The sequence below is a fragment of the Chrysemys picta genome, chromosome 1 (assembly GCF_011386835.1).
Source record: "Chrysemys picta bellii isolate R12L10 chromosome 1, ASM1138683v2, whole genome shotgun sequence".
NCBI classification, from domain to species: Eukaryota; Metazoa; Chordata; order Testudines; family Emydidae; genus Chrysemys; species Chrysemys picta.
In genome coordinates, this window is record NC_088791.1 from 245,340,604 (window position 1) to 245,363,132 (window position 22,529).

At 44.3% G+C, this 22,529-nt stretch overlaps 1 protein-coding gene across 29 annotated transcripts in view; it reads right to left on the bottom strand.

Annotated features, from left to right (window-relative positions):
• Positions 1 to 22,529, bottom strand: part of MCF2L (MCF.2 cell line derived transforming sequence like) — a 278,619-nt gene that overhangs the window by 41,146 nt on the left and 214,944 nt on the right. For 27 of the 29 annotated variants that reach the window (XM_042861425.2, XM_065581010.1, XM_065581005.1 and 24 more), the window contains 2 exons: positions 9,714 to 9,833; positions 8,296 to 8,412 (listed from right to left, as the gene is read on the bottom strand). In XM_042861425.2, coding sequence (XP_042717359.2) covers positions 8,296 to 8,412; positions 9,714 to 9,833 — 237 coding nt within the window. The remainder of the gene's footprint in view (positions 1 to 8,295; positions 8,413 to 9,713; positions 9,834 to 22,529) is intronic. The other 2 variants (XM_042861416.2, XM_065581004.1) reach the window with 1 other exon arrangement.

The window sequence follows — 22,529 nt, forward strand, 5'->3', positions numbered from 1 at the left end:
AAGTAGCCATCTCCCCTTTTCTCTTCCTTAATTTACATTTTAACCTGTTTTATCCTGTAGAATCTTGATTGATTATGCATGACCATTATGATCTGTTAATCACTTTGTTTACTTCTGTGTATAAATATTGATGCTCACCCCTAATAAACTTGCCACACTTACTCTGAAGCCTTTCAAGCTAAGGATAGTGTGAGCCCGTTGATCAACGAATTGGTGTCTGGTCTCTGACAGATTGTGAGCCCATACCAACTCCGCACGAACTCGGGTGCTGGAGAGGTGAGTGAGGACTTGCTTTTTTACCTAACAATTTGGGGGCTCGTCCGGGATATCCTTCTGGTGCGGTGCCTCTGTCCAGTGGTCAGACCACTCATATACGAATTGACAGGCGCCACGGGAGATTTCTCCCAGCCAATTCAATATTGAGGTGTCGTGTACTGGACAGCAGGATAAACGCCAGTTGGAGGGCTCCTGTCAGACACCATGGGTCAAGGGACTAGCGTGCCTCTTGAGAGTCCGTTGGGGATTGTAAATAAGTTATGGAACGAAGGGAAACTCCCAGTACAGACAGGAATGTCTAGGAGAAAGTTGTACACACTGTGTGTAAGGAATTGGACTGGGTATACCGCGGTATTGGCCGACCCGGAGATGAGGTGGCCTTCGTATGGCTCTTTCGAACAGGCTGCCTTAAGAGGAGTAAGGAGCCAGATCGAAAAAGACCATCCGGGACAGTTATGTTACTGGTTTTGTTGGGACACAGCAGCAGAGCTGTGGAAATCTTTAAAAATTATGGCAGTCAGGTATTCTCCCGAGAGTGAACCCCCTCCATGTTATTTCGATGAAGGGTGTAAACCACGGCGTGTTTTGACTCGTCAGTTGGTCCCCACTGCACCTGCCCCTATTCCTCCGCAGGGGGACTCTCTCCAGGGCGCAGAGGGGAATCTGCAGGACTCCAGATCGGAATCTCTGCAGAGGGATAAGGGGGAAATGGAAGGGCACACCTCGGGAGGAGTAATTACTAGGCAAAAGATCAAGCAGATGCAGCAGGTTGCATACCCCTCCCCTGGGGACGCCCAGAGGGTCCGGTCGCATCCGCAGATACTTACACCAGGGACGAATACACCCCTGCACCACCAGCTCAGCCCGTTCCCCAGGCCTGGATCAACTACGGGCAACAGCAGCAGCTGCAGCAAACTCAGCCTCCTCAATGACGGTACCCCGGGGGCGAAGGCAAACAATGTGATGGTCTTATTTCCTTAATGTCTTTAGCCGGCTCCTTCCTCACTTTCTCCCCTCTCAGCAAAGAGCCTCGTCTAACCCTTTCAGTCCAGGGACTGCCTGTCTCCTTCCTCATTGATACTGGAGCTACTTTCTCTCTTTTAAATCATGCCCCCTCTCCCTGGCTATCCTCTGAGGTTAAAACTGCAACTGGGGTGGAGGGCAACCCACAGTCTCTGGGACTCACTTTGCCTCTAAATGTTATTTATGCTGATAAATGTTTTTCTCACCGTTTTCTTTTTTCCCCAGCTTGTCCGATCCCTTTGATGGGCCGGGATTTACTCTGTAAGCTTGAGGCTACTTTAACCTGCACTCCTGAAGGGGTAGGATTATTGATGACAGTGTTAGGAGATTCGGCCCCAACTCAGGGTAATTGGGAAACCGCCCCTCTCTCTCCCCTGACCTCACTGACTTGCCTTTAACCCTCTGGGGAATTTCTGACACTGATGTTGGCCTGCTCCTTTCAGCAGAGCCAGTAAGGATTCAAGTGAAGCCCTCCTTAACCCCCCCGTCAGTCCCTCAATACCCCCTGTCGTTGGAAGCCCGGGAGGGCATCCGCCCCATTATCGAGGGATTCATTGCACAAAAGCTAGTCCGCCCTCAGCGCACTCCCTGTAACACCCCTATACTGCCTGTCAAAAAGCCTCCTAAAAAGGACGGAGACCCTATTCGTTGGCACTTTGTACAGGATCTACGGGTTGTTAATCAGTATGTGGTCCCTCTTCATGCAGTAGTTCCTGATCCAGCTACTATCATCAGCCAAATCCCCTGGGATGCTGAGTGGTTGACTGTTATTGACTTAAAATCAGCCTTTTTCAGCATTCCTGTGCACCCAGACTCTCAGTATCTCTTTGGTTTCACCTGGGAGGGACAAAGTTATGTCTGGCAACGACTTCCTCAAGGCTACAGAGACAGCCCCACGATTTTCAGCCAATGCCTCCACCACGACTTGGAAGGCTTCACCAGTCCGCAGGGATCCACGTTAGTCCTATACGTAGATGACATCCTATTAGGTAATCGCGAAGAAGCTGCCCTCCGCATCGATGATAAGGCACTTTTATTATACCTACACACCAGAGGCCACAAGGTAGACCCTAACAAGATTCAGTGGGTCTCACAGAAGGTCCGATATCTGGGCTTCCTATTAACCCCAGAGGGGAGACAAATGGACCCAGTCCGCATAAAGACTATCCAAAACTGCCCTCTGCCAAACACCAAGAAACAACTTCGAGGTTTCTTAGGATTAATTGGCTTCTGTCGCCCCTGGTTACCGTCCTGCGGGGAGTTAAGCAAACCGCTCCACCGACTCACTGCTAACCTTGCTCCTGACCCTTTGCAGTGGTCCCCGGACACAATCCAAGCCTTTCAGTTACTCAAGGACAGCGTGGCCTCCTCCATGTCTCTCCGCCCCCCCAATTACAGCAAACCCTTTCACCTTTTTGTCCACGAGAGGGGCGGAATTGCTAGTGGCGTCCTTACCCAGCTGAGCGGGCCCCACCATTTCCCGCTTGCTTTTTACTCTCAGCAGATCGACCCTGTCGCTCAGGGAACCCCATCCTGCACCCGGACTCTGGCAGCAGCTGCCCTGCTGATCACAAAGGCAAAGAGCCTGACCCTGGGTCATTTTACCACGGTTTGGACCTCTCATGCCTTGTCAGCCCTTCTGCGTAGGGGCACAACCCAAGTCTTTTCGGCCCATCGTCAGCAACAGCTAGAGGCCGAACTCTTAGAAGACACTAACCTAATTTTTGAAAGGTGTGGGCCCCTTAATCCAGCTACCTTGCTTCCTGACCTGCCAGTCCTCCAGGATCAGCACGACTTTGTGGAAGTAGTTTATAGCATCTTACAGATAAGGGACAACCTGTTTGACGTGCCACTGGACAACCCTGATTGCATCCTCTTCTCGGACGGAAGCTCCTTCTATGTTGATGGCAAGCGTTTCACCGGTTATGCAGTCACCTCTGAATGGGACATTCAAGAGGCCGCCTCACTGCCAGGCAACTGGGGAGCCCAAGCCGACGAACTCTATGCCCTGGCCCGAGCTTGCCAGTTGGCCGCTGGTAAGACCGTTACCATTTTTACTGATAGCAAGTATGCTTTTGGAGTTGTGCATTGTCACATCCACCTCTGGAAGTTTCGAGGTTTCCAGACAGCTGCCGGTAAACCCATTCAGCACCTCCCCCTCATCCACAAGCTTTTGGACGCCCTCCAAGAACCCTCGGTCCTGGCTGTAGTTCACTGCCGGGCCCATACTAAAGATGATAGCCCCGTCACCCGTGGGAATGCCTTGGCTGACGCCTCCGCCAAGACGGCTGCCGTCTTACCCTTAGCCATGCCCACGTTGGCTATTGCAGCCTCCTCCTTTACCCGCTGCTGAACTACAGTCGTGGGAGAGCCTCGGAGCCATTCTGGTCAAAGGGACCTGGCTTATGCCGGATGGCCGAGCCTGCCTCCCTCGCTCCACATACCCCGTGGCAGTTCGCTGGCACCATGATAAGGGGGGTCACTACGGCACGCACGCCCTTGTGGACACCATCACTCGCTTTTGGTATGCTCCAGGCATTCAACCCTACTGCCTGTCAATAGTGAAAGCATGCAGCACATGTCAGCGTAATGGACCTGCTCCGCCTCTTAACAAAATTAAGGGTGGAAGACCTCCACCTGCTGCTCCATTTCAACATCTTCAAATTGACTTTGCAGATATGTCAAAGGCTTTTGGGAAAAAGCACCTCCTTGTTTTGGTTTGCCCTCTGACTTCCTGGGTCGAAGCTTTTCCTACTGCTAATTGTACTGCTGCCACAGTGGCGAAGATTCTCCTTAGAGACATTGTACCCCGTTTTGGCATCCCTCTCGTGCTTGACTCAGATCGCGGACCTCACTTTACTGGTCATGTCCTTTGCCGTTTAGAACAAGGACTGGGCATTTCACACTCCTTTCATACACCCTACCACCCTCAGTCTAGCGGGAAAGTTGAGCGTATGAATAGGGAGCTTAAGTTTACATTGGCTAAATACTGTCAAGAAACAGGGTTAAAGTGGCCTCAGGTACTTCCCGTGGTCCTGTTTCACCTTCGTACTCGCCCAACCCGTGTATTGGGATTATCCCCCTTTGAACTGCTCTATGGACACCCCCCTTTCAAAGGCGGGGCGCTACCACGTGCTGATGTTTCACTATTGGGAGGGGATCATATGACCGCGTGCCAGTTTCTCTCCCTACAGGCTCGCCTCCGTACCCTTTCCGCGTGCCAGTTTCTCTCCCTACAGGCTCGCCTCCGTACCCTTTGGAAAGCCTCGCAGTTTTCCCAGACCGTGCCGCTGGAAGAACAGATCCACCCGTTCCAACCAGGGGACTTCGTCTGGGCCAAAAAGTTCGTTCGTGGCGACACCCTCCAGCCGAGGTTTACTGGACCCCACCAGGTTCTTTTAACAACCCAGACTGCAGTGTTCCTGGAAGGACGCAAATCCTGGATCCACCACTCCCACGTCAAGCCAGCCGTAGTGGACCACAGTGACGGACCAGCAGCTCTTGCCACCACTGAGGACACTGCCTCCGACCAGTGGACCAGCTTACCTCTTTCAGACATCAGACTTAAATTGACTTGGCAAAAATGAGAGGACCTTTTATTATGCCTTTTTAGTTTATTTTCTGCTTATGAAGATAATGCTTTTATTAGATATTCCCACGAGGTTAAAACTCGTATTTTAGGAAATAGAAGTAATTGCTGGGTATGTACTCAATTTCTAGTAAATGCAGAATAGGGACTCCCCTTCACACCCATTCCCCTGACCACTGCTAATATGACTTGGATGCCACCAGCTAGAGTAAAAGATCCAGTCCAACACAATCTTACATGGGACAAAACAGGAGTGCCAATTAACAGATATCTCAGGGTAACCAATCAGACAGGAACAGAGGGTCCTGTGGCACCTTTGAGACTAACAGAAGTACTGGGAGCATAAGCTTTCGTGGGTAAGAACCTCACTTCTTCAGGATCACTGTGTTTTGTTAAAGAAAAGGGGTCAACTTTTGTGGGAACAAGTAAATGCAACATGTATTTTCATGGCACCGCCTTTAGTAAAAATCTTGGCTTCAAGCCTTGCGCATCCCACTTATCCCATATGTGGATCCCTCACCCCGATCCAACTTTTTCATGGGTGGGCAGGCCTTCAGAGCCAGCTTTTAAGAAGCCCTGCTCAGATCACGAGGGTGTCCAACTAATTGCTAAGGGACATACAATTGCCTTCTACAACTGCTCAAGCAGTACTACACTGCCCTTTGAAAACACCACTACCAAATTGTGCCTCTGCAGTTCGCACAACGACATCTCTGCGTTACCAGGGGAACAGTGGTCTAACGGGTGGTGGGTTACCTCCTACTTTGAGAAATGGAATACCCGAAACGCATTGTATGGAACATACTGGGTGTGCGGGCCCAAAGCTTATTACTTTCTCTCCCCTGATTGGGCAGGGTCATGTTATTTGGCATGGCTAACACAGCCTTCTCGCATCTCCCTCACTCCCCCTCATTTTCCCCACGTTCGTAACATCCGTGAAACCTTCAGAGATATTAATATCCGTGATGGTTTGTCGTGGCAGCGGTGGGCTGGTCTCATTAGCTTGAGGGGTGGTGTCATCCCTCTACAGGGACTACTAGAATCTTTAACCAATGAAACTGCGACCCTATTTGAGAATCAGGCCGGGGAAATGTCCCAGCTGCGCCAGTTAGCTTTGCAAAACCGAATGGCTTTAGACATAATGTTAGCAGCCCAGGGAGGAACTTGCGCCCTCATAAATGAAGAATGCTGTGTTTTTGTAAATGACACCTACTCTGACACTTTTCAACGTACCAAATATCTAAGGGAAATGGCTAAGAACTACTCCTCTGGCCAGCCACCTTATGATTGGTGGGGAGCCTTATGGAATTGGCTGCCTGGATTTGGGTGGGTTAAAAAACTCTTGGTGGGTATTGTTGGGGCCATAGTAATCCTTATAATACTGTGTTGCTGTATTCAGTGTGTCCCCTCCCTCATAGACTCATGTAGGTCAGTTTATTCTTTTCCTACTTCAGCCAAGGGCCTTACTCTCTTCGAGTTGGCCCAGGCTGAAATTGCCAAGCGGCCCTTGGCTCCTTAAAATGGGGTGTAGCTTTTGGTAAATAGTTATCCCAAAGCTACAAATGGAGGAATGTTGAGTCTGAACTTTTGATGAGCTTAAACTTAACCCAGACTTGATGTCTCTGTCTGAACATTTAATCAAAGCTCTGACCTGCGAACTACTCATGACACCCCCCTCCCCTTAAGTAGCCATCTCCCCTTTTCTCTTCCTTAATTTACATTTTAACCTGTTTTATCCTGTAGAATCTTGATTGATTATGCATGACCATTATGATCTGTTAATCACTTTGTTTACTTCTGTGTATAAATATTGATGCTCACCCCTAATAAACTTGCCACACTTACTCTGAAGCCTTTCAAGCTAAGGATAGTGTGAGCCCGTTGATCAACGAATTGGTGTCTGGTCTCTGACAGATTGTGAGCCCATACCAACTCCGCACGAACTCGGGTGCTGGAGAGGTGAGTGAGGACTTGGTATGGGCTCACAATCTGTCAGAGACCAGACACCAATTCGTTGATCCGAACTCGGGTGCTGGAGAGGTGAGTGAGGACTTGCTTTTTTACCTAACAAAGCTACATTTGGATCAGAGAGCTATCCATTGAAAAAGTACTAGAAGAAGCAAAGACTTCAGTCCAGAAGTTGACTAATGAAGGCATTTATATTGAATCCTTAACTGAAGAGGACAAGAAGTGTTTAAGACAACTGAAAAAGTACACAGACTTGATTCTTAAAAATCTATAACAGCGACTTCTAGATTCTACTCAACCTCTACGTAGCTTTTACAGATCCCTGTCCTATAAAACACTGACAGTTGAGTGAAGTGAGGCACTACCAGCAATGGGGCTGCCATGTGCTCAGGACAGAATAGAGAAATTGAAAACAGAGTGGAATATCATACGACGAATGAAGGAAGATTTGACTTCAACTTCTTTTTTATCATCACTAGTGGCTCGACTCAATCTTTATGCTATGTTTCCTGGGATGAAAGAAGTAGGAATTCATCTCTTGCTACTCTCAGTCACAGCAGTTACAGTTGAATGTTCTTTTTCATCATTGAATAGAATTGTGTGTTCTGAAAGAAGTCACCTTCTGCCTGATCATGTGGACTGAACTAATGAGCATACCAATTGAAGGAATGGAAGTACTGGACACACGAGAAGCCACCAAAGATGAATGCGTTGTGTTCAAGAGGTTAATTAACAGAGTTGTGCAAAATTATAACAAGAAACCAAGAAGGATGTAGATGTCATACTTCATAGAATGCTTGAGTAGCCAACTTTAATTTGTGTGATGATTTCAAACCATGAGTTAAATCTAATAAAATAGTCATGAAACAGTTTTCAGTTTTTACTATGGTGCCATATAGCCCACCTTCACCCTCACAGTCTCACCCCCCATCGGCCCTGACAACCCCCATCCCCTGTAAATTCGACCCCCCCCCCAATTTCAATTCCTGGGGAAAACACTGCCCCCAACCACAGTAAAATGCAAACTTTAGACTACAACTAAAAAGGTTGGCTTGAAAAAGTTTGTTTTCAAGAATATTTTGCTAGCAAGAGTTGTAAATAAAACACCTTCACCCATTAGCTTCTTAACTGCTTACATCAGATGTATTTGCCACACATTTTTATAACCTGGAGTCATTTTTTAACTTGAGCTTTTCCCCCTCTCTTGTAACAATACCCACCCAGCCCCCAAACAACAATATTCCTTTGCTCCAAAACCCTAAGAAAACCACTCCCAAAGTTATTACTTATGTTATTTCTCGAAGATGATTAAGTTCCACTGAGATCATCTCCTCACTCGGTTGATGTCAGCTTGCATTAATTAGAATGTATTTTATAAATGACAGTATAACACAGAAGGGCCCATTAAACTGCGAAAAATAAAAACAACTAAGGCTTACAGTGCGGTGCGAGAGCCATCTGTTATGGCAATAATCCAGAGTGCCACCAAGGTCTTCTGTTAGCTGTGTTTTGTCAACATAACCATGCAATTCTGTTACTGAGCCCAGCATTATGATCTGCAACCATAAAGAAGTAGAATTAATATGACCATACAAATGACAAGACTCATATTAGGAATTTGGGGGCAAATCCTGCAGTCTTTACTCAGGAGATTGAAATCAAAGGAAGAAGCATAGGATGGATTTGTTCCCTTCATATATACAACAGCACACCAACTCAATAGTAGTTTATGCTGGAAGATGTTACAAATGTAATGACTGCAGACATAACCACCAGCATTTTATTCAGGCTGAACAGCATGTGTTAAGTAAGGCATGTGTACTGTACAACATACAATCTTTGCTTTTGGCACACTACATATGGCTATTTTCTGAAAGCTATGGTATTCGGTTAATTCATGTCATACCAAGGACATCATAGGCATGTGGCTTAACTTGAGTGGAAAGGGAGAGAGAGAAATTACAGCATGCAACTGGAGTTTTGAATGTTCGCTTTAGTTTTCAATTATAATCCAGTTTTTGACTTTGAGGAAGATGTCCCCCTAGTTGGGGTAAAAAGAGTCCTCACCTATACAAAAGAGATGTTTAAGAAAGTCATCACAGTCATATGACAAATTGTCCAGTGATACTATATTATGGGCCAGATGTAAAAAATCCAGGCTCCACTTTTCAGGAAAATATTATTGTGAGTGCAAATTTTCACCCACTATTTTCAATGGCTATAAACTGATGTAGCTTAGACAGCTTTGGTATCTACTTTATGATTGCATTCAGGTACTTGGACAGTTAAGTAACATTAATTGTTCCCACAAATAATCATGGGCAAGAAAACAATGGAGGTTGGGTTGAAAAATCAGACCCTGTAGTTGTGTATCATTAAAAATGACATTACATGTAAGTTGTTTTAGTCAGGAGGAACAGGAGTGTTAGCCAACAAATGATATTCAGTAATACGAGTTTGAAAACAGCTGGGAATGAAATCGTCCTCCTCCTGCTCAATGATGTAAACATACAAGATCTGCCACTACACAATAGATATACATGAACAAAATAGCCTTTTACAAGTACATACACTATATTTTATATAACAAAGCTGTACATTTATAAATGTTAATATTAACTCTAGGGTTAGCTAAGTGCTTGATATTAGATTACTCATTTTATGTTTACTCACATATTAAAATACTCTTATTTGTCTAAAAAGACTCCCTGGGAACAAAATACCAACATGGAACAGCACAGACAAATTGTTAAAGTAACATGTAAGCATTTCTTTTCAATTTGCTAATGTGCACATTGTCCAGATTAAGTACCTTAACAGATCACTGCTAATATAGCTGAGGCAAAGGAATACTTACAGGTACCTTCATTTTAAATTCATCTCTGTTGAATTTGAAAGCGAGGTCTGAGAGAGTTCGGTGGATAAATCCTGTTGGGCGCAGAACAAGGACCAGCTGCAGGTTTCCTGGGAAAGATGCCTGTAAGTATCATTAAACAGATGTGTCCCATTAATTTCTGTATCACTGGGTTCTATAAATGTATCTTTAGACTATATGCAACCCATGCTAAACCATTCCTGACCAATGGTAGTACCAAAGGCCTACGTAAATGCTTCACTGAATAAAAACTCAACAAGGCCCGTAATCAGAACATTTTAAAACCCACTCATCTATGAGAATTAGGATTTAACTATTTTCCACCTTGGACTGTGAAGTGCTTGGATGATGAATTATACTGTCAAGAGCAATTATTACTGCTATGTAGTTGAAATAAATGTTATAGTTCAAAGAGAATAGATTGGAGGCTTATTAAAACTTACAGGTGTAGTTCTTTTACAGTTATCTTTTTCCATTGCCATTTGAATGCATTATGATTATCTTTTCTGGTCTGTTTGTATACCTTGTCTATTACTAGCCATGTGAACTATTACCACCATAATTGACTCTCTCAGGCATTAGCTTAAAGAGACCACCACAGCCAGTCTATCTGAAACAATGCTATCAAGATAATTTTTGTCTCCTGCTGCTTAGACTAAGTCACTCCACATTCAAAACTGTCCAGTAGTTTCCCCTCTCCTTCTGCATTAAGTGCAAGCTCTGTACAACTCTACTTTTGCCTACATATTTGCTCTCATCTCCACTTGCCTCCATTTCTCCTATCTATACACTCCCTTTCCCACCTGTAAATGACACTCTGCATAGCAGGGAGTGCATCAGTTGAGAGGTAGTAGTTGAAGGAATACGTAGATTTTTCTACATGAAGTGGGAACATTGGCGAACTGCTACTGTAAACAATGCTGGACAGGTGCCTGCTGTTCCTCTTTATCTGAGCTCATATCATTACTAGCTAGATAACTGCACTCTTTTTATGCCTTTTTCAGAAAGTCCTGGTGACTTGCAGAGACAAGGACATGACATAAGAGACATTCCTAAAACACATTTTAACTTTGCGAACTAGCCAACTTTTGAACGAGCAAAGGCAAAAGGACAGAAAAAAACCCACGTCACTCCAATCCAGCAGCATATTTGTTATGAAGCCCACTGTGTAGTAAGTAGACATAACAAACCACATAGTGCTTTCTTAATAGTGCTCCATGCCAACTTATTAAGAAGATAAACCATGAATTAATTTAATGTGTGGTTACTATGGGTTAATGTTCATTTATTGTACAAGTGTCAAATTCTTCACAATGTGAGAGAGAGGGAAGAAAAAATATAGAACAACTTTACTTAAAAAGTTAACATTTTATACTCAGAGGACACAGCTATGGATTTCCAGGTCAGGAAATGAGAAAATTGGTAGAAAGATTCCTACAATATGCAGGAAAAAAATTACTGTAAATTCTTTTTCATACGACACTAACAAATCCTTGGCCACCCAGGCTATTATTATTCATGCTGTGATAGTACCCGCAACATGATATGTCTTCTCCACACACACATTAAGACAGAGTCTCTGTCCCAAACAGCTCACAACTTAGGACTTCACGGTTATCACTATGGTGCCTGCTGTGGCCATTTGGAACATCACACCAGCACCATGGACAGACCTTGGAGCACCGGACTCTAAAAGCACACCCCTCTACCGACTGAATCGCCATTAGCTATTAGCAGTAAAGGAACTGACACAGTGGAACAGTTTGAATGCCGTTCAGTAGATGGCAATGGTACACAGACATATCAATCAATTCACTGCAATACCCGTAAACAGCAGCATCACGTATTAACATCCTTACAGGCAGTACTGATCCATGAAGTGAGTCATTCCAGAAATAATGTCACCCTCCCATAGATAGGTTGGATATTTGTAGGATAGCTATGCGTGTGAAAGAAAGATCTCGTATCTTCCTCTGCTGTCCATCACTAAGTGTCAGAAGAAGGTTCCTGAAACTTCATCAGTTCAACATTTCCATCAGTTCTGTCATTTAGGGAGATAAATTTTCCTGGAACCACGTCTCTTTCTAGCTATTGATGCAGTGAAATTACTGCAGCCAAGATGTGCTGTCAATATCAGAGCACTAATGGAAGGTAAACATTGCCAAAAAAGTCAGCGTTCACAATATATAAACGTTTGACCTCAGAGGATCTAAATATTCACATCCATGTGCAACTGACGTAATACTTCCTCCACATAAAGTATATTCCATGACCAGAACCCCTTTGGTGTGCAGGTGACTGAAACCATCTCGTACGTGTATACACTATTTACAATGGTGTTAAGAAATATTTGTGTAATAATAATAATAATAATAATTTATATAGTGCCTCTCTTACAATGCTTCCCAAACTATATACTACCTCTACCACCACTGAAATGTAGCTACCTGTGGAGTGGAAGACAGCAGCTAGCTATTCTTATTATTTAAATTATGGTAGAGCTCAAAGGCCCCAATCAGAATTGATGGCCCATTATGTGGGGTGCTGAACAAATACATAGGAAGAGACAGTTCCTGCCCTGAAAACGTACAATCTAATATGAAATAAGATGAAACGAAGAAGTCTTATAAACCACAGGAAGGAAGGAAGGACAAGGGCAATGAACGTAAGATTATGTGGCTACACAGAGTTCATACTGAGCAACAGCTAACCTATCTTCTACCCATGGTTATAAATAAAAATAAAATTAGCTATCATCTGCTGAACAACCTAGTCATCACTGATACGTTGTGGATATTACAACAGAAGTGGGTCTGATGGAGGGATTTAAATGAAGAGAACGTAGTGACCTTACAGATTTGCTCAGGGCATAAAACTTTGCATATCGATGATAGGAGAGGACATTTTGGCATGTGACAACTCAAAAAAAAAAAAAAAAAGTGCCATGGAATATTTAGCGCCTGCACAAAATGGACAGGAACTCTGTTTTCAAGGTCTCATTTGAAGCACAACAAAATGCATAGTACTCAGTTTATCTGTCTTGTATGTCTGAAAACTGACTCAACCTGCTAAGAATTTAACTAGCAATTCCAGGGAGCGTAGGTTTCCCAAACCGAGGGCCTGACCCCATCCCATTGTGCTTCCATTCAGGTCAATGGCAAAGCTCCCTTTGAGTTCAGTGGGAGCAGAATCAGACCCAAAGTCAACTGGAGTTTTACTACTGACTTCAGTGGAAGCAGTATTGGCTCCTGATGCCTAACCACTAAGCAAACCTCAGCAGCAGTAAAACAAGTTAATACACAGAATGTTCAAGAATTTACTGTATGTACTTCTCAACATCACAGAAGGCAATACGGCATTCCGACTGTATGATATCCATTTTTATGGCGCTCAAGCAGAATGCTACAAACCATGAAATGAGGTTGCACTGAATAGTATTTCAAACAGTTGAATTAGGTACTTAATGTTCTGTAACTGTAATGTACATTGTTACTAATAGTCTCTTTACTTAACCCACACTACAGTGGCCTTCTCATAGAAACAGGGTTTTTTTATTAGATGGTTTTATTGATCCAAGTGATGTTTCTTGAAGGTAGTATAGTAACTCCTCACTTAAAGTTGTCCCGGTTAATGTTGTTTCGTTGCTGATCAATTAGAGAAAACATGCTCGTTTAAAGTTGCGCAATGCTCTTTTATAACGTTGTTTGGCAGCCGCCTGCTTTGTCCATTGCTTGCAGAAAGAGCAGCCCGTTGGAGCTAGCTGGTGGGGGCTTGGAACCAGGGTGGATCAGCAGCCCCCCTATCAGCTCCCCTAAGATCTTGTGCAGCTGCCTCCCAGCAGGCTATCAATTAACGGGCAGTTCAGCTGTCCCTCCCCCTACTGCCATGTGCTGCTCCTGCCCTCGGCCTTGGAACTGCTCCCGGGAGCCTTCTGCTTGCTGTATAAGGGGGAAGAGGAGGGCTAATGTCAGGGTGTCCCCCTTCTCCCTGCTCCCCCTCTTACCTCATCTCCATAGATTCGCTTAACATCGTTTGGCTTAAAGTCGCATTTTTCAGGAACATAACTACAACGTTAAGTGAGGAGTTACTGTACACTTTCAGTGTACATGGGAATCTGCAATTTCTTGCAAGGTATTCTCATACCTATTACCCACAGCTATCAATAAGGAAAAAGAAAAAGAAACCCTAAATAACCAGGAATAATTTCCACAAATAGTATCTGCCAAGTCTAAAATCTTTAATTAACCTATTTAACATTTCCCCCTAAAACGTTATTTCAGGAAGTACACTCTGCAGCCCTTTTAGAGGGGGACAATTCAGTTTAGGATCAAACTTCAGGGTTTGTAATTTCTGAAGTGCATTACAGAACCAAATAATTGATTTTATTTCATTAAATTAAAAATAATTCAGAGTGAGAACAGTTTTTGTTTTTAAAATTTAAAAACATTCCCTGCACTGTTGTGAACATTATGCTAGCATTGGAGAACCGAAAGTTGAAAGTACCTACAAGCATAAGTGGTAATGACCAGCCTAATTTTATTGTCCAAGCCGAGTGAAATTCCCAAAGTAAACAAATAGCATAACACGATGAAAAGAAAGATACCGATTTTAAATTATTTCTCTTTAATAATCTGTTCTGTATAAAGTTAACTTTATAAAATATCTTGAGGAAGAGGTCTGTGTGTAGCTTGAAAGCTTGTCTCTCTCGCCAACAGAAGCTGGTCCAATAAAAGATATTACCTTACTCTACGATTAAATCATGACAGAATCTCTTTAATCTCTCATGTTTAACATTCACCATCTTCACACAGTGGCTCCTCACTTCTGACTAGGATGGCAATGCTGTGTAAGACTCCTCCAAAATCCACGTTTGTGCTCTACATTGTGTAGGCTAACAAAGATGTTTCTGAGTGGCTCTGATCTTTGGGTATGTCTGCCTACACCGCAGCTAGAACCATGCCTCCCAGCCGAGGTGAACACACTTGTGCTAGCAGAGCTTGAGCTAGCATGCCAAAAATAGCAGTGTAGACATTGTGGCTTGTGCTTTCAAGCTTAGGGGGTCAGATGGGCTCCAGCCCAAGTTGCAGTGTCCATACTGCTATTTTTAGCACGCTAGATCGAGCCTCGCTAGCGTGGGTCTGTCTAACAGAGCGGGAAGGCTCGCTCCCAGCTGCAATGTTGATGTATCCCTAGAGGCTACAATAAACCAGCTTATACTGGCTTAGGAGAATCCTAAATCTATTCCATGATTTACATTCTCTCCTATTACCACAGTAAACAGCTGCTACACCACTGGACCAGCCCACTCCCTGTAGTATTTATATGCACAGTGAAGCCAAAAAGAAGGTTTTGAAGGGAAATCATACTGAAAAGGATGCCAACTTTCTTGATAAGTAAAAGATGAAGGGAATCTCCTCTTGTATGTCTGAGTCGTTGCTAGATCCTGCCACAGTTATGAAGCTGTTTAAAAAGTGGCAATTTGTAACAGTGAATCAATACAAACACGTTAGATACACTCGCAGAATGTACATAAACACACACACGCGCAAGTTAAAGCTCAATTATACAGAGGTCTCATGAGGCCCACACGCCACCTTTGGATAACCTCAATGGTCATCAGTTTTTCAGTTTATGCAAAATCCTTAAAAAAAAAAAATCATACTTCTGACTGAAATGTTCATCATCTATGATGGTCAGAAATAACTCCTAAGACGACTAGAATTGAAAGAGAGCAGAGAAAAAATACTTTCTCTACGGTTGTTTGACAGCACTTTGTATAGAGCCAGATTAACTATTACCCTTGTATAGTAAGGTGGGTCCCAATCTTGCAAGCAGATTCCATGCAGGTGGCTGTGGTGGGCTCTTATGGAGCCCATTGGCTTCAATGGTGGGGTCATCCACATGGAGCCTTAGTTAGTTTCAGCTTGTGTTTGTATGAGCTTTTCATATAGCAGGGGAGAGAAAAAAAAATATTGCAAAACCACACAAACTGGCCGAGGGATTCAGTGGTCAGCACAGCCCCTGACGCTACTCTTAGTCCCACTGGATAATCTATTCCATTTGTTCATTTAAACACACACCTCGCCATCTCTCTACCTTATTGTGCATCTATAGATTCCTGGCTTTGACACCATCCATGTCCAGTCCAGTGGAGAACAACATGGCCTTTCAGATTTGGGGAAATTTCTTTACATACAGTACACCCACTAAATCAGAGCCTGCCAGTAAATGAAGTGACGGGAAGCTTCCCACTATGCTCCAATTTGTGGAAAGCGAAAGTACCTACAAACAAAAATCAAATCCAGCTATGTTTAAAGCAGAATTTAAAGTGGATAAATGTATATATAATCTTAATGATAGCTTGGAAGGTTATTGAAATGCAAGCTTCCTGTGGCACCAAAACTCACCCTAGGATTAAGAAGCTCTGGTGGAGGGTTGATAAAGAAGCATTCTGTGCTTCATTACTATGCTGGATACTAAGATGATGAGCAACTGTAGAATGGGTATAGTAAACATCATCACCTGGGAAGAGCAGAATTTCTACTTTCTATAGCTGACAAGTTCACAGTTCATCAATCCATTTTTTCCCCAAGGAACTACAGTACAACTCGATCTGCTGCCCAAGAGCTCAGAAAGTCTCATGCTGCCACTGCTTTTCTTTGTTCTACTCTGACTGACAATTGGCTAATCCAAAAGACAGTTTTTAAGACTTCACACTTTTCAGCTGAATAAATAACTGCATTCAGAGATGACATCTGACAAGTATGTGAACCATCAAAATGAGAGAGGGCTAGAAACTGACTAGTATCACACATTTCACATGACAAGGTCAGATCCATATTTTAGATATTTAAAATATTTGGACTAGAATGAGTAGTCGTGAAATCTCATTTTATGTACAGTACCTCAATATATCTACATTTCCCTGTAATAACCCAAAATGTTATGCAATTTCATTCCTTCTACATTTACCTGTATATAGCAAGTCAGAAGACATTGTATGCCAGAATTCCTGTATATAAAGCAGCAAGCAGGTACTTCTGTTGAAACTACATTAACAGTGTAAATTGCCAGAATCACCCAACATGGTTTAATGGCAGATTCCCGCACAAGATGAGCTCTCTTATCTGGGCTTATTGTCGGGAAGTTTGAGTTACATGAGCTTAGAGGAATATCTTTAATTTGAAATTCTAGTCAGTTTAAAAAACATAAGTAAAAGTAGTTCTAGGCACCAGGTCTGTCCTCAAGTTTCCCTGATAATGCTTGTAGCTTTACAACCCCATTCAAAAAGTATTTTTCTCTCCTCTTTGTGTGTGTTAAAAACCCATGTAATAAAAGAGAAAACTGACTGACTATATCAGGGAAATTGTGAAAATGTCTATACACAAAATGCTGTTAAATTCACAATGTAAACAAACAAAAAAATAGTTAAATTGAGAGAAGTGTAATTAACAATTTTTTTATCTTATCTTTAAAAAAAGCCCTAAGTTTTCCACAATCAGAAATATCTCAGATATAGAACAATATACAGACAGAAAATGAACATAATCGTATTCTTTGTTGCTGACACAATCACTGCCACTCCTAAGATATCACAATGCCTATAAAATATCAGCTGCTGAATGGAGAGCAGCTGGTTTAAACTCAATCCATGCAAGCCCAAAGTGATGGTGGTTGGTTGGGGGACATACTGTGAAGAACTAGCTGGAACATTTTCCCCCAACTCCCAGTCCCATGAAGTCATACAGCCCCCACTCATCAACATGGTTCAACAGAACACGTCCTGTTTGATTCATCACTAAGCTTGTATGACTATGTAACATTAGTTACTAAAAACCATCATCTTTTATCCCCAGCTCACTAGGAAATTTCACTCCCTCTGGACCAGGTCTTGGCCACAGAGATCAATATCTAGATTACTATAATTCACTGTATCTGAAGCTGACTGTAAAAACAATGCAAAGGCTCTAGATAGTACATGTGACTGCCAGGTTCGTCAATGTTTTTTTAGGCTGTGGTCAGCACATCAGATCCATGCTCTAGTCCAGGGATTGGGAACGTTTGGCATGCGGCTCGCCAGGGTAAGCCCCCTGGCGGGCCGGGCTGATTTGTTAACCTGCCGCGTCCACAGGTTCGGACGATCGCGGCTCCCACTTGCCGGGGTTCGCTGTCCCAGGCCAATGGGGGCTACAGGAAGTGGCGCAGGTTGAGGGATGTGCTGGCCACTGCTTCCCGCCGCCCCCATTGGCCTGGAGCCGTGAACCTCGTCCAGTGGGAGCCGTGATTGGCTGAACCTGCGGATGCGGCAGGTAAACAAACCAGCCCAGCCTAATCTTCAAAGCAATTAATGGATCAAGCCCCAGTTACATGAGAGACTGAGCTATGAACCACTAAGAGAGCTGCACTCCTACAGGACAATGCAGCTCACAGAGCCCAATATGAAGCGCATAAGAAGTGGATACAAACCATTCTTAGTCAAGGGGAACCAGACATGCAACAAACTTCCAGAGCAGATTAAATGAATCCAGAGTCTGGTCACCTTTAGGAAATGCTGCAAAGCTTTACTATTTGATAATGCTTTTCTATCATAAACAGAGGGTACACACATCATCAGTCACTCCCTCTAACCCATCCAACAACAAAAATTAAAAAAAACCTACCCCAAGTTATATTCTTATAAACTGAAGGAGAGCCAGAGAACTGAGAAGTCCATCAGGGACTTCACCTCTGCTAACAGACTTTTGGAGGAAGACACCTCAGATATGCTGCTTATGGATGGCAGTATAAAACCCTAAAATACGATAGGAAAAGAGAGATCCACTTTTCAACTCTGGTGTCAGGGCCTCTCTTTTCTGAGATTCATTGATAATCTCTTCTCTCAACAGTGACTATCCAGGGGTGTTATATAAAACTCCACAGGTGAAATATTTTGCTCCTAATTAAATCCTCAGTCAGAAGTCTTGCCTTGTTTGCACAATCCTATCCAACTGCTCAGGTTGTGAGAGCAGGATAGTTAAACAGGGCTGTGATGGGGGTGTTCACTCCATACTACCCTGAAGGGGTTAAGGTAGCTCAGAAGGAGCTAATTAACCCAGTAGGCTTCACCTGGGGAGAGATTTAGGCTTGATTGACAAGCCGTAACTGGAGATGGAGCCCATTGGGACAGAAGTAGGAGAGGGCTTGTGTAAAGCCAGGAATTGAGAGCAGAAGGGGGCTGTAGTGGGAAGGTCTGCAGTCACTCTCTGGGCCTAGTGAGGAGAAAAGGAGGAAACCCAGAGGTGGAGCAGAAGCCCTGGCATCTTGACCTTGAGGGAAGGGATTACCTAGAGGGGTGGTGTAGAAGAAAGCTTGTGGAGGGCGGAGTAGGAAGAGGCTCCAGGGAAACAGGAGCAAAGGTTGAGATGGTGCAGACCTTGGTTGCTGATAGTAGGGTCCCTGGGCTGGAACCTAGATTACCAGGTGAGCCCAGGTTTTCCTACCAGCCACTAGGAAAGTGGCACACTCGTGACATGGCACTCAGACAGCTAGTCCAGGAAGACTTTGTTACCTCGGAAGGAAGAACTGTATAGTGACCTGGCCAGAGGGCCAGGCCATGAAGAGGAAGCACTGTGACTCCTAGAGAGCAAGAGGGGGCTGAGGTACAATCTGAGAGAATACTGGTCAGAGCTAATTCCTAGATGCACCCATGAGATGATGCCTGAGCAGGAAGAGTGCCCCATTACAAATTGATGGATAATGGGGGCATGAAGGTCGCCCCAACACAAGGGGAATGTGAAGGCCTGTAGCAGGAAAAGGAGACTATATAGCCCACCATGTATGGAGGCCTTCTTTGCAGAGGGCAGATATACTCTCCTGAGCCGGACCCCAGAGTTGAGGCTTCCACTGAAGGTGGTTGACAACAGAGAGGATCAAGGCCCTACTTTATACAGGTTGTCAAACATACAGCTAAAGGTAACATAAAATCCTTCCTGAGCAGCTATACTGAATCTTTATCTGCAAGGGGTTAAGAAGCTCAAATAACCTGGTTGGCACATGACCAAAAGGGCCAATAAGGAAAGAAGATACTTTCAAATCTGGGGGGGAAGGTTTTGTTTGTGCTCTGTTTGTTCCCTCTCTGGACAGAGAGAGAGAGAGACCAGTCAGGAAAAACAGCTCCTGAAAACATACCTGAAATGAGCATATAAAAGATTACAAAAATTGTAAGTAAGTAAGGGCAAGGAAATGCGTTAGATTATCTTTTGTTTTAGCTTGTGAATTTTCCCTATGCTAAGAGGGAGTTTTATTCCTGCTTTTTACTCTGAAGCTAAGACTACAGGGGAATCCTCTGTGTTAAATCTTTTTATTACTCTGTAAAGTTACCTTCCATCGTAATTTTTTCAGGTGTGATTCTTTTACTTTTTTTTTTTATATAAATAAATTTATTCTTTTAAGAACCTAATTGATTTTCAGTGTCCAAAAAACCCAGGGGTTTGGTCTGTGCTCACATTGTAACCAATTGGTTAGTATATTATTCTCAAGCCTCCCCAGGAAAGGGGGTGGAGAGGCTTGGGGGAATAGGGACTCCAAGTGGTCCTTTTCCTGAATTTTTGTCTAAATCACTTGGTGGTGGCAGCAATACCGTCCAAGGACAAGTAAAGGATTTGTGCCTTGGGGAAAGTTTTTAAGCTAAACTGGTAGAAATAAGCTTAGGGGTCTTTCATGCGGGTCCCCACATCTGTATCCCAGAGTGGAGAGGGAACCCTGACACAGGTCCTGGAGAATCAATAGAGACAATGGGAAGCACTGGTATACCTACACGGTTATTTGGCAAAGTTAGCTTACGCTCCTCCAGGAAGTGAGCAGGGACCAGAGAGGAGGGAAATGGAAAAGTGTTTCCAGTGCCAGGAGTCCAGAAGCCTGGCCAAGGCAGTGCTAAGCCTGTGGCCAGCAGGAACACATAAAAATAGAGTGCCTCTACTGGTATGGAGACAAGAAGCCCTACCCTGAAGGCAGGAAGGCAGAAAAGCCCAGAGGCATCCCACCTGTTGAGAGAGCAGGAAGGAGGAGGCGCCTGTTTTTCCTGAGGGGAATCAGGGTAGATGAGGAGACATTGTCCTCATAATGAACAGAACTGTAGCCCAGGGAAGGGCAAGGTCCTGATTAAGAGCTGGAAGAAAGGGTTAGTGGACCACAGCATGAGCACGGCTGTAGTAGAGAAGGCTGACAGGGCAGTGATAACAGAGGGCAAGAGAGAACTGGAGGTGAGAAAGACATCTGCAAAGACCAACCTGAAGAAGGGTGAGGTGAACACTGGGTCCAGTCAGTATATGGGAAGGACTCAGACGCTGAGACAGAGGGTGCTGAGGGAATCTGCAGAGCAGAGAAGGGGTTACAGGAGAAAATGATAGCCACAGAGTAGACTTTATAAGTAGCAGTACAAGACCTATAGTTTCAGAGGGAAAGATAATGGGACACCATGGAACAGAAGGGCAAACTGCTTCTCTTGGTGGGTGAACTAGAGCAGGAGAGGGATGATCTGTGAGCCCAGCTTCAGCAGATGCAGGGTAGAAAATGTCTGTACCCCCAAGCGTTGCAGTCTTGAGGGGGAACGTACGAGATGAGGTGTTCACCCCACACCACCCCTGACAGGGTTAAGGTGGCTCAGAAGGGACTAATTACAGTATCTCAGAGTTATTGAACCTCAGAGTTACGAATTGACCAGTCAACCATACACCACGCTTGGAACTGGAAGTACACAATCGGGCAGCAGCAGAGACCCTCTCTCCCTCCCCCCAAAAAGAGGCAAATACTGTGTGTTAAACAAAAACTCCCCAAAACAATAAAGGGAAAGCAGCTTTTTTCTTCTGCGTAGTAAAGTTTCAAAGTTGTATTAAGTCAATGTTCGGTTGTAAACTTTTGAAAGAACCACCATCACGTTTTGCTCAGAGTTACGAACATTTCAGAGTTATGAACAACATCCATTCCTGATGTGTTCACAACCCTGAGGTTCTCCCGTAACCCAGTAGGCTTCACCTGGGGAGAGATTTAGGCTTGACTGACAAGTCCTAATTGGAGATGGAGCCCATTGGGACAGAAGTAGGAGAGGGCTTATATAAAGCCAGGAAGTGAGAGCAGAAGGGGGCTGTAGTGGGAAGGTCTGCAGTCACTCTCTGGGCCTAGTGAGGAGAAAAGGAGGAAAGCTAGGGGTGGAACAGAAGTCCTAGCAGCCTGACCTTAAGGGAAGAGTTTACCCAGAGGAGTAGTGTAGAAGAAAGCCTGTGGAGAGCAGAGTAGGAAGAGGCCCAGGAAAACAGCAGCAAAAGTTGAGACGGTACAGACCATGGCTACTTATAGTAGGGTCCCTGGGTTGGAACCCAGAGTAGCAGGTAGACTCAGGTTCTCCTACCAGCCACTAGGAAAGAGGCACAGTCTTGAATCAGAAGACTATCTGGAATGGCACTGGACAGCTGGAAGGGGAAAACTGTATAGTGGCCTGGTCAGAGGGCCAAGCCATGAAGCGGAAACACTGCAACTCCTAGAGAGCATGAGGAGCTGTATCATGAACTGAGAGAAGGAAGGGGGCATCACATTGGGCAGAACTAATCCCCAGACGCAGCCCTGAAAGGACACCCCAGCGGGGAGCGTGCCCTGTTATAAGGGCATTAGCTCTTTGTTTGCCACTGCTAATGCAGAGTCTCTGCACCTGAAACAAAATTTCAGTGGGTCATTAAGTTAATTTTGTTTCATGATTAAATGAATCTATGCGCCGCAAACAAAACTTGTGTACTGGAGCAGTCCCAACAAACAAATATAAGTGAG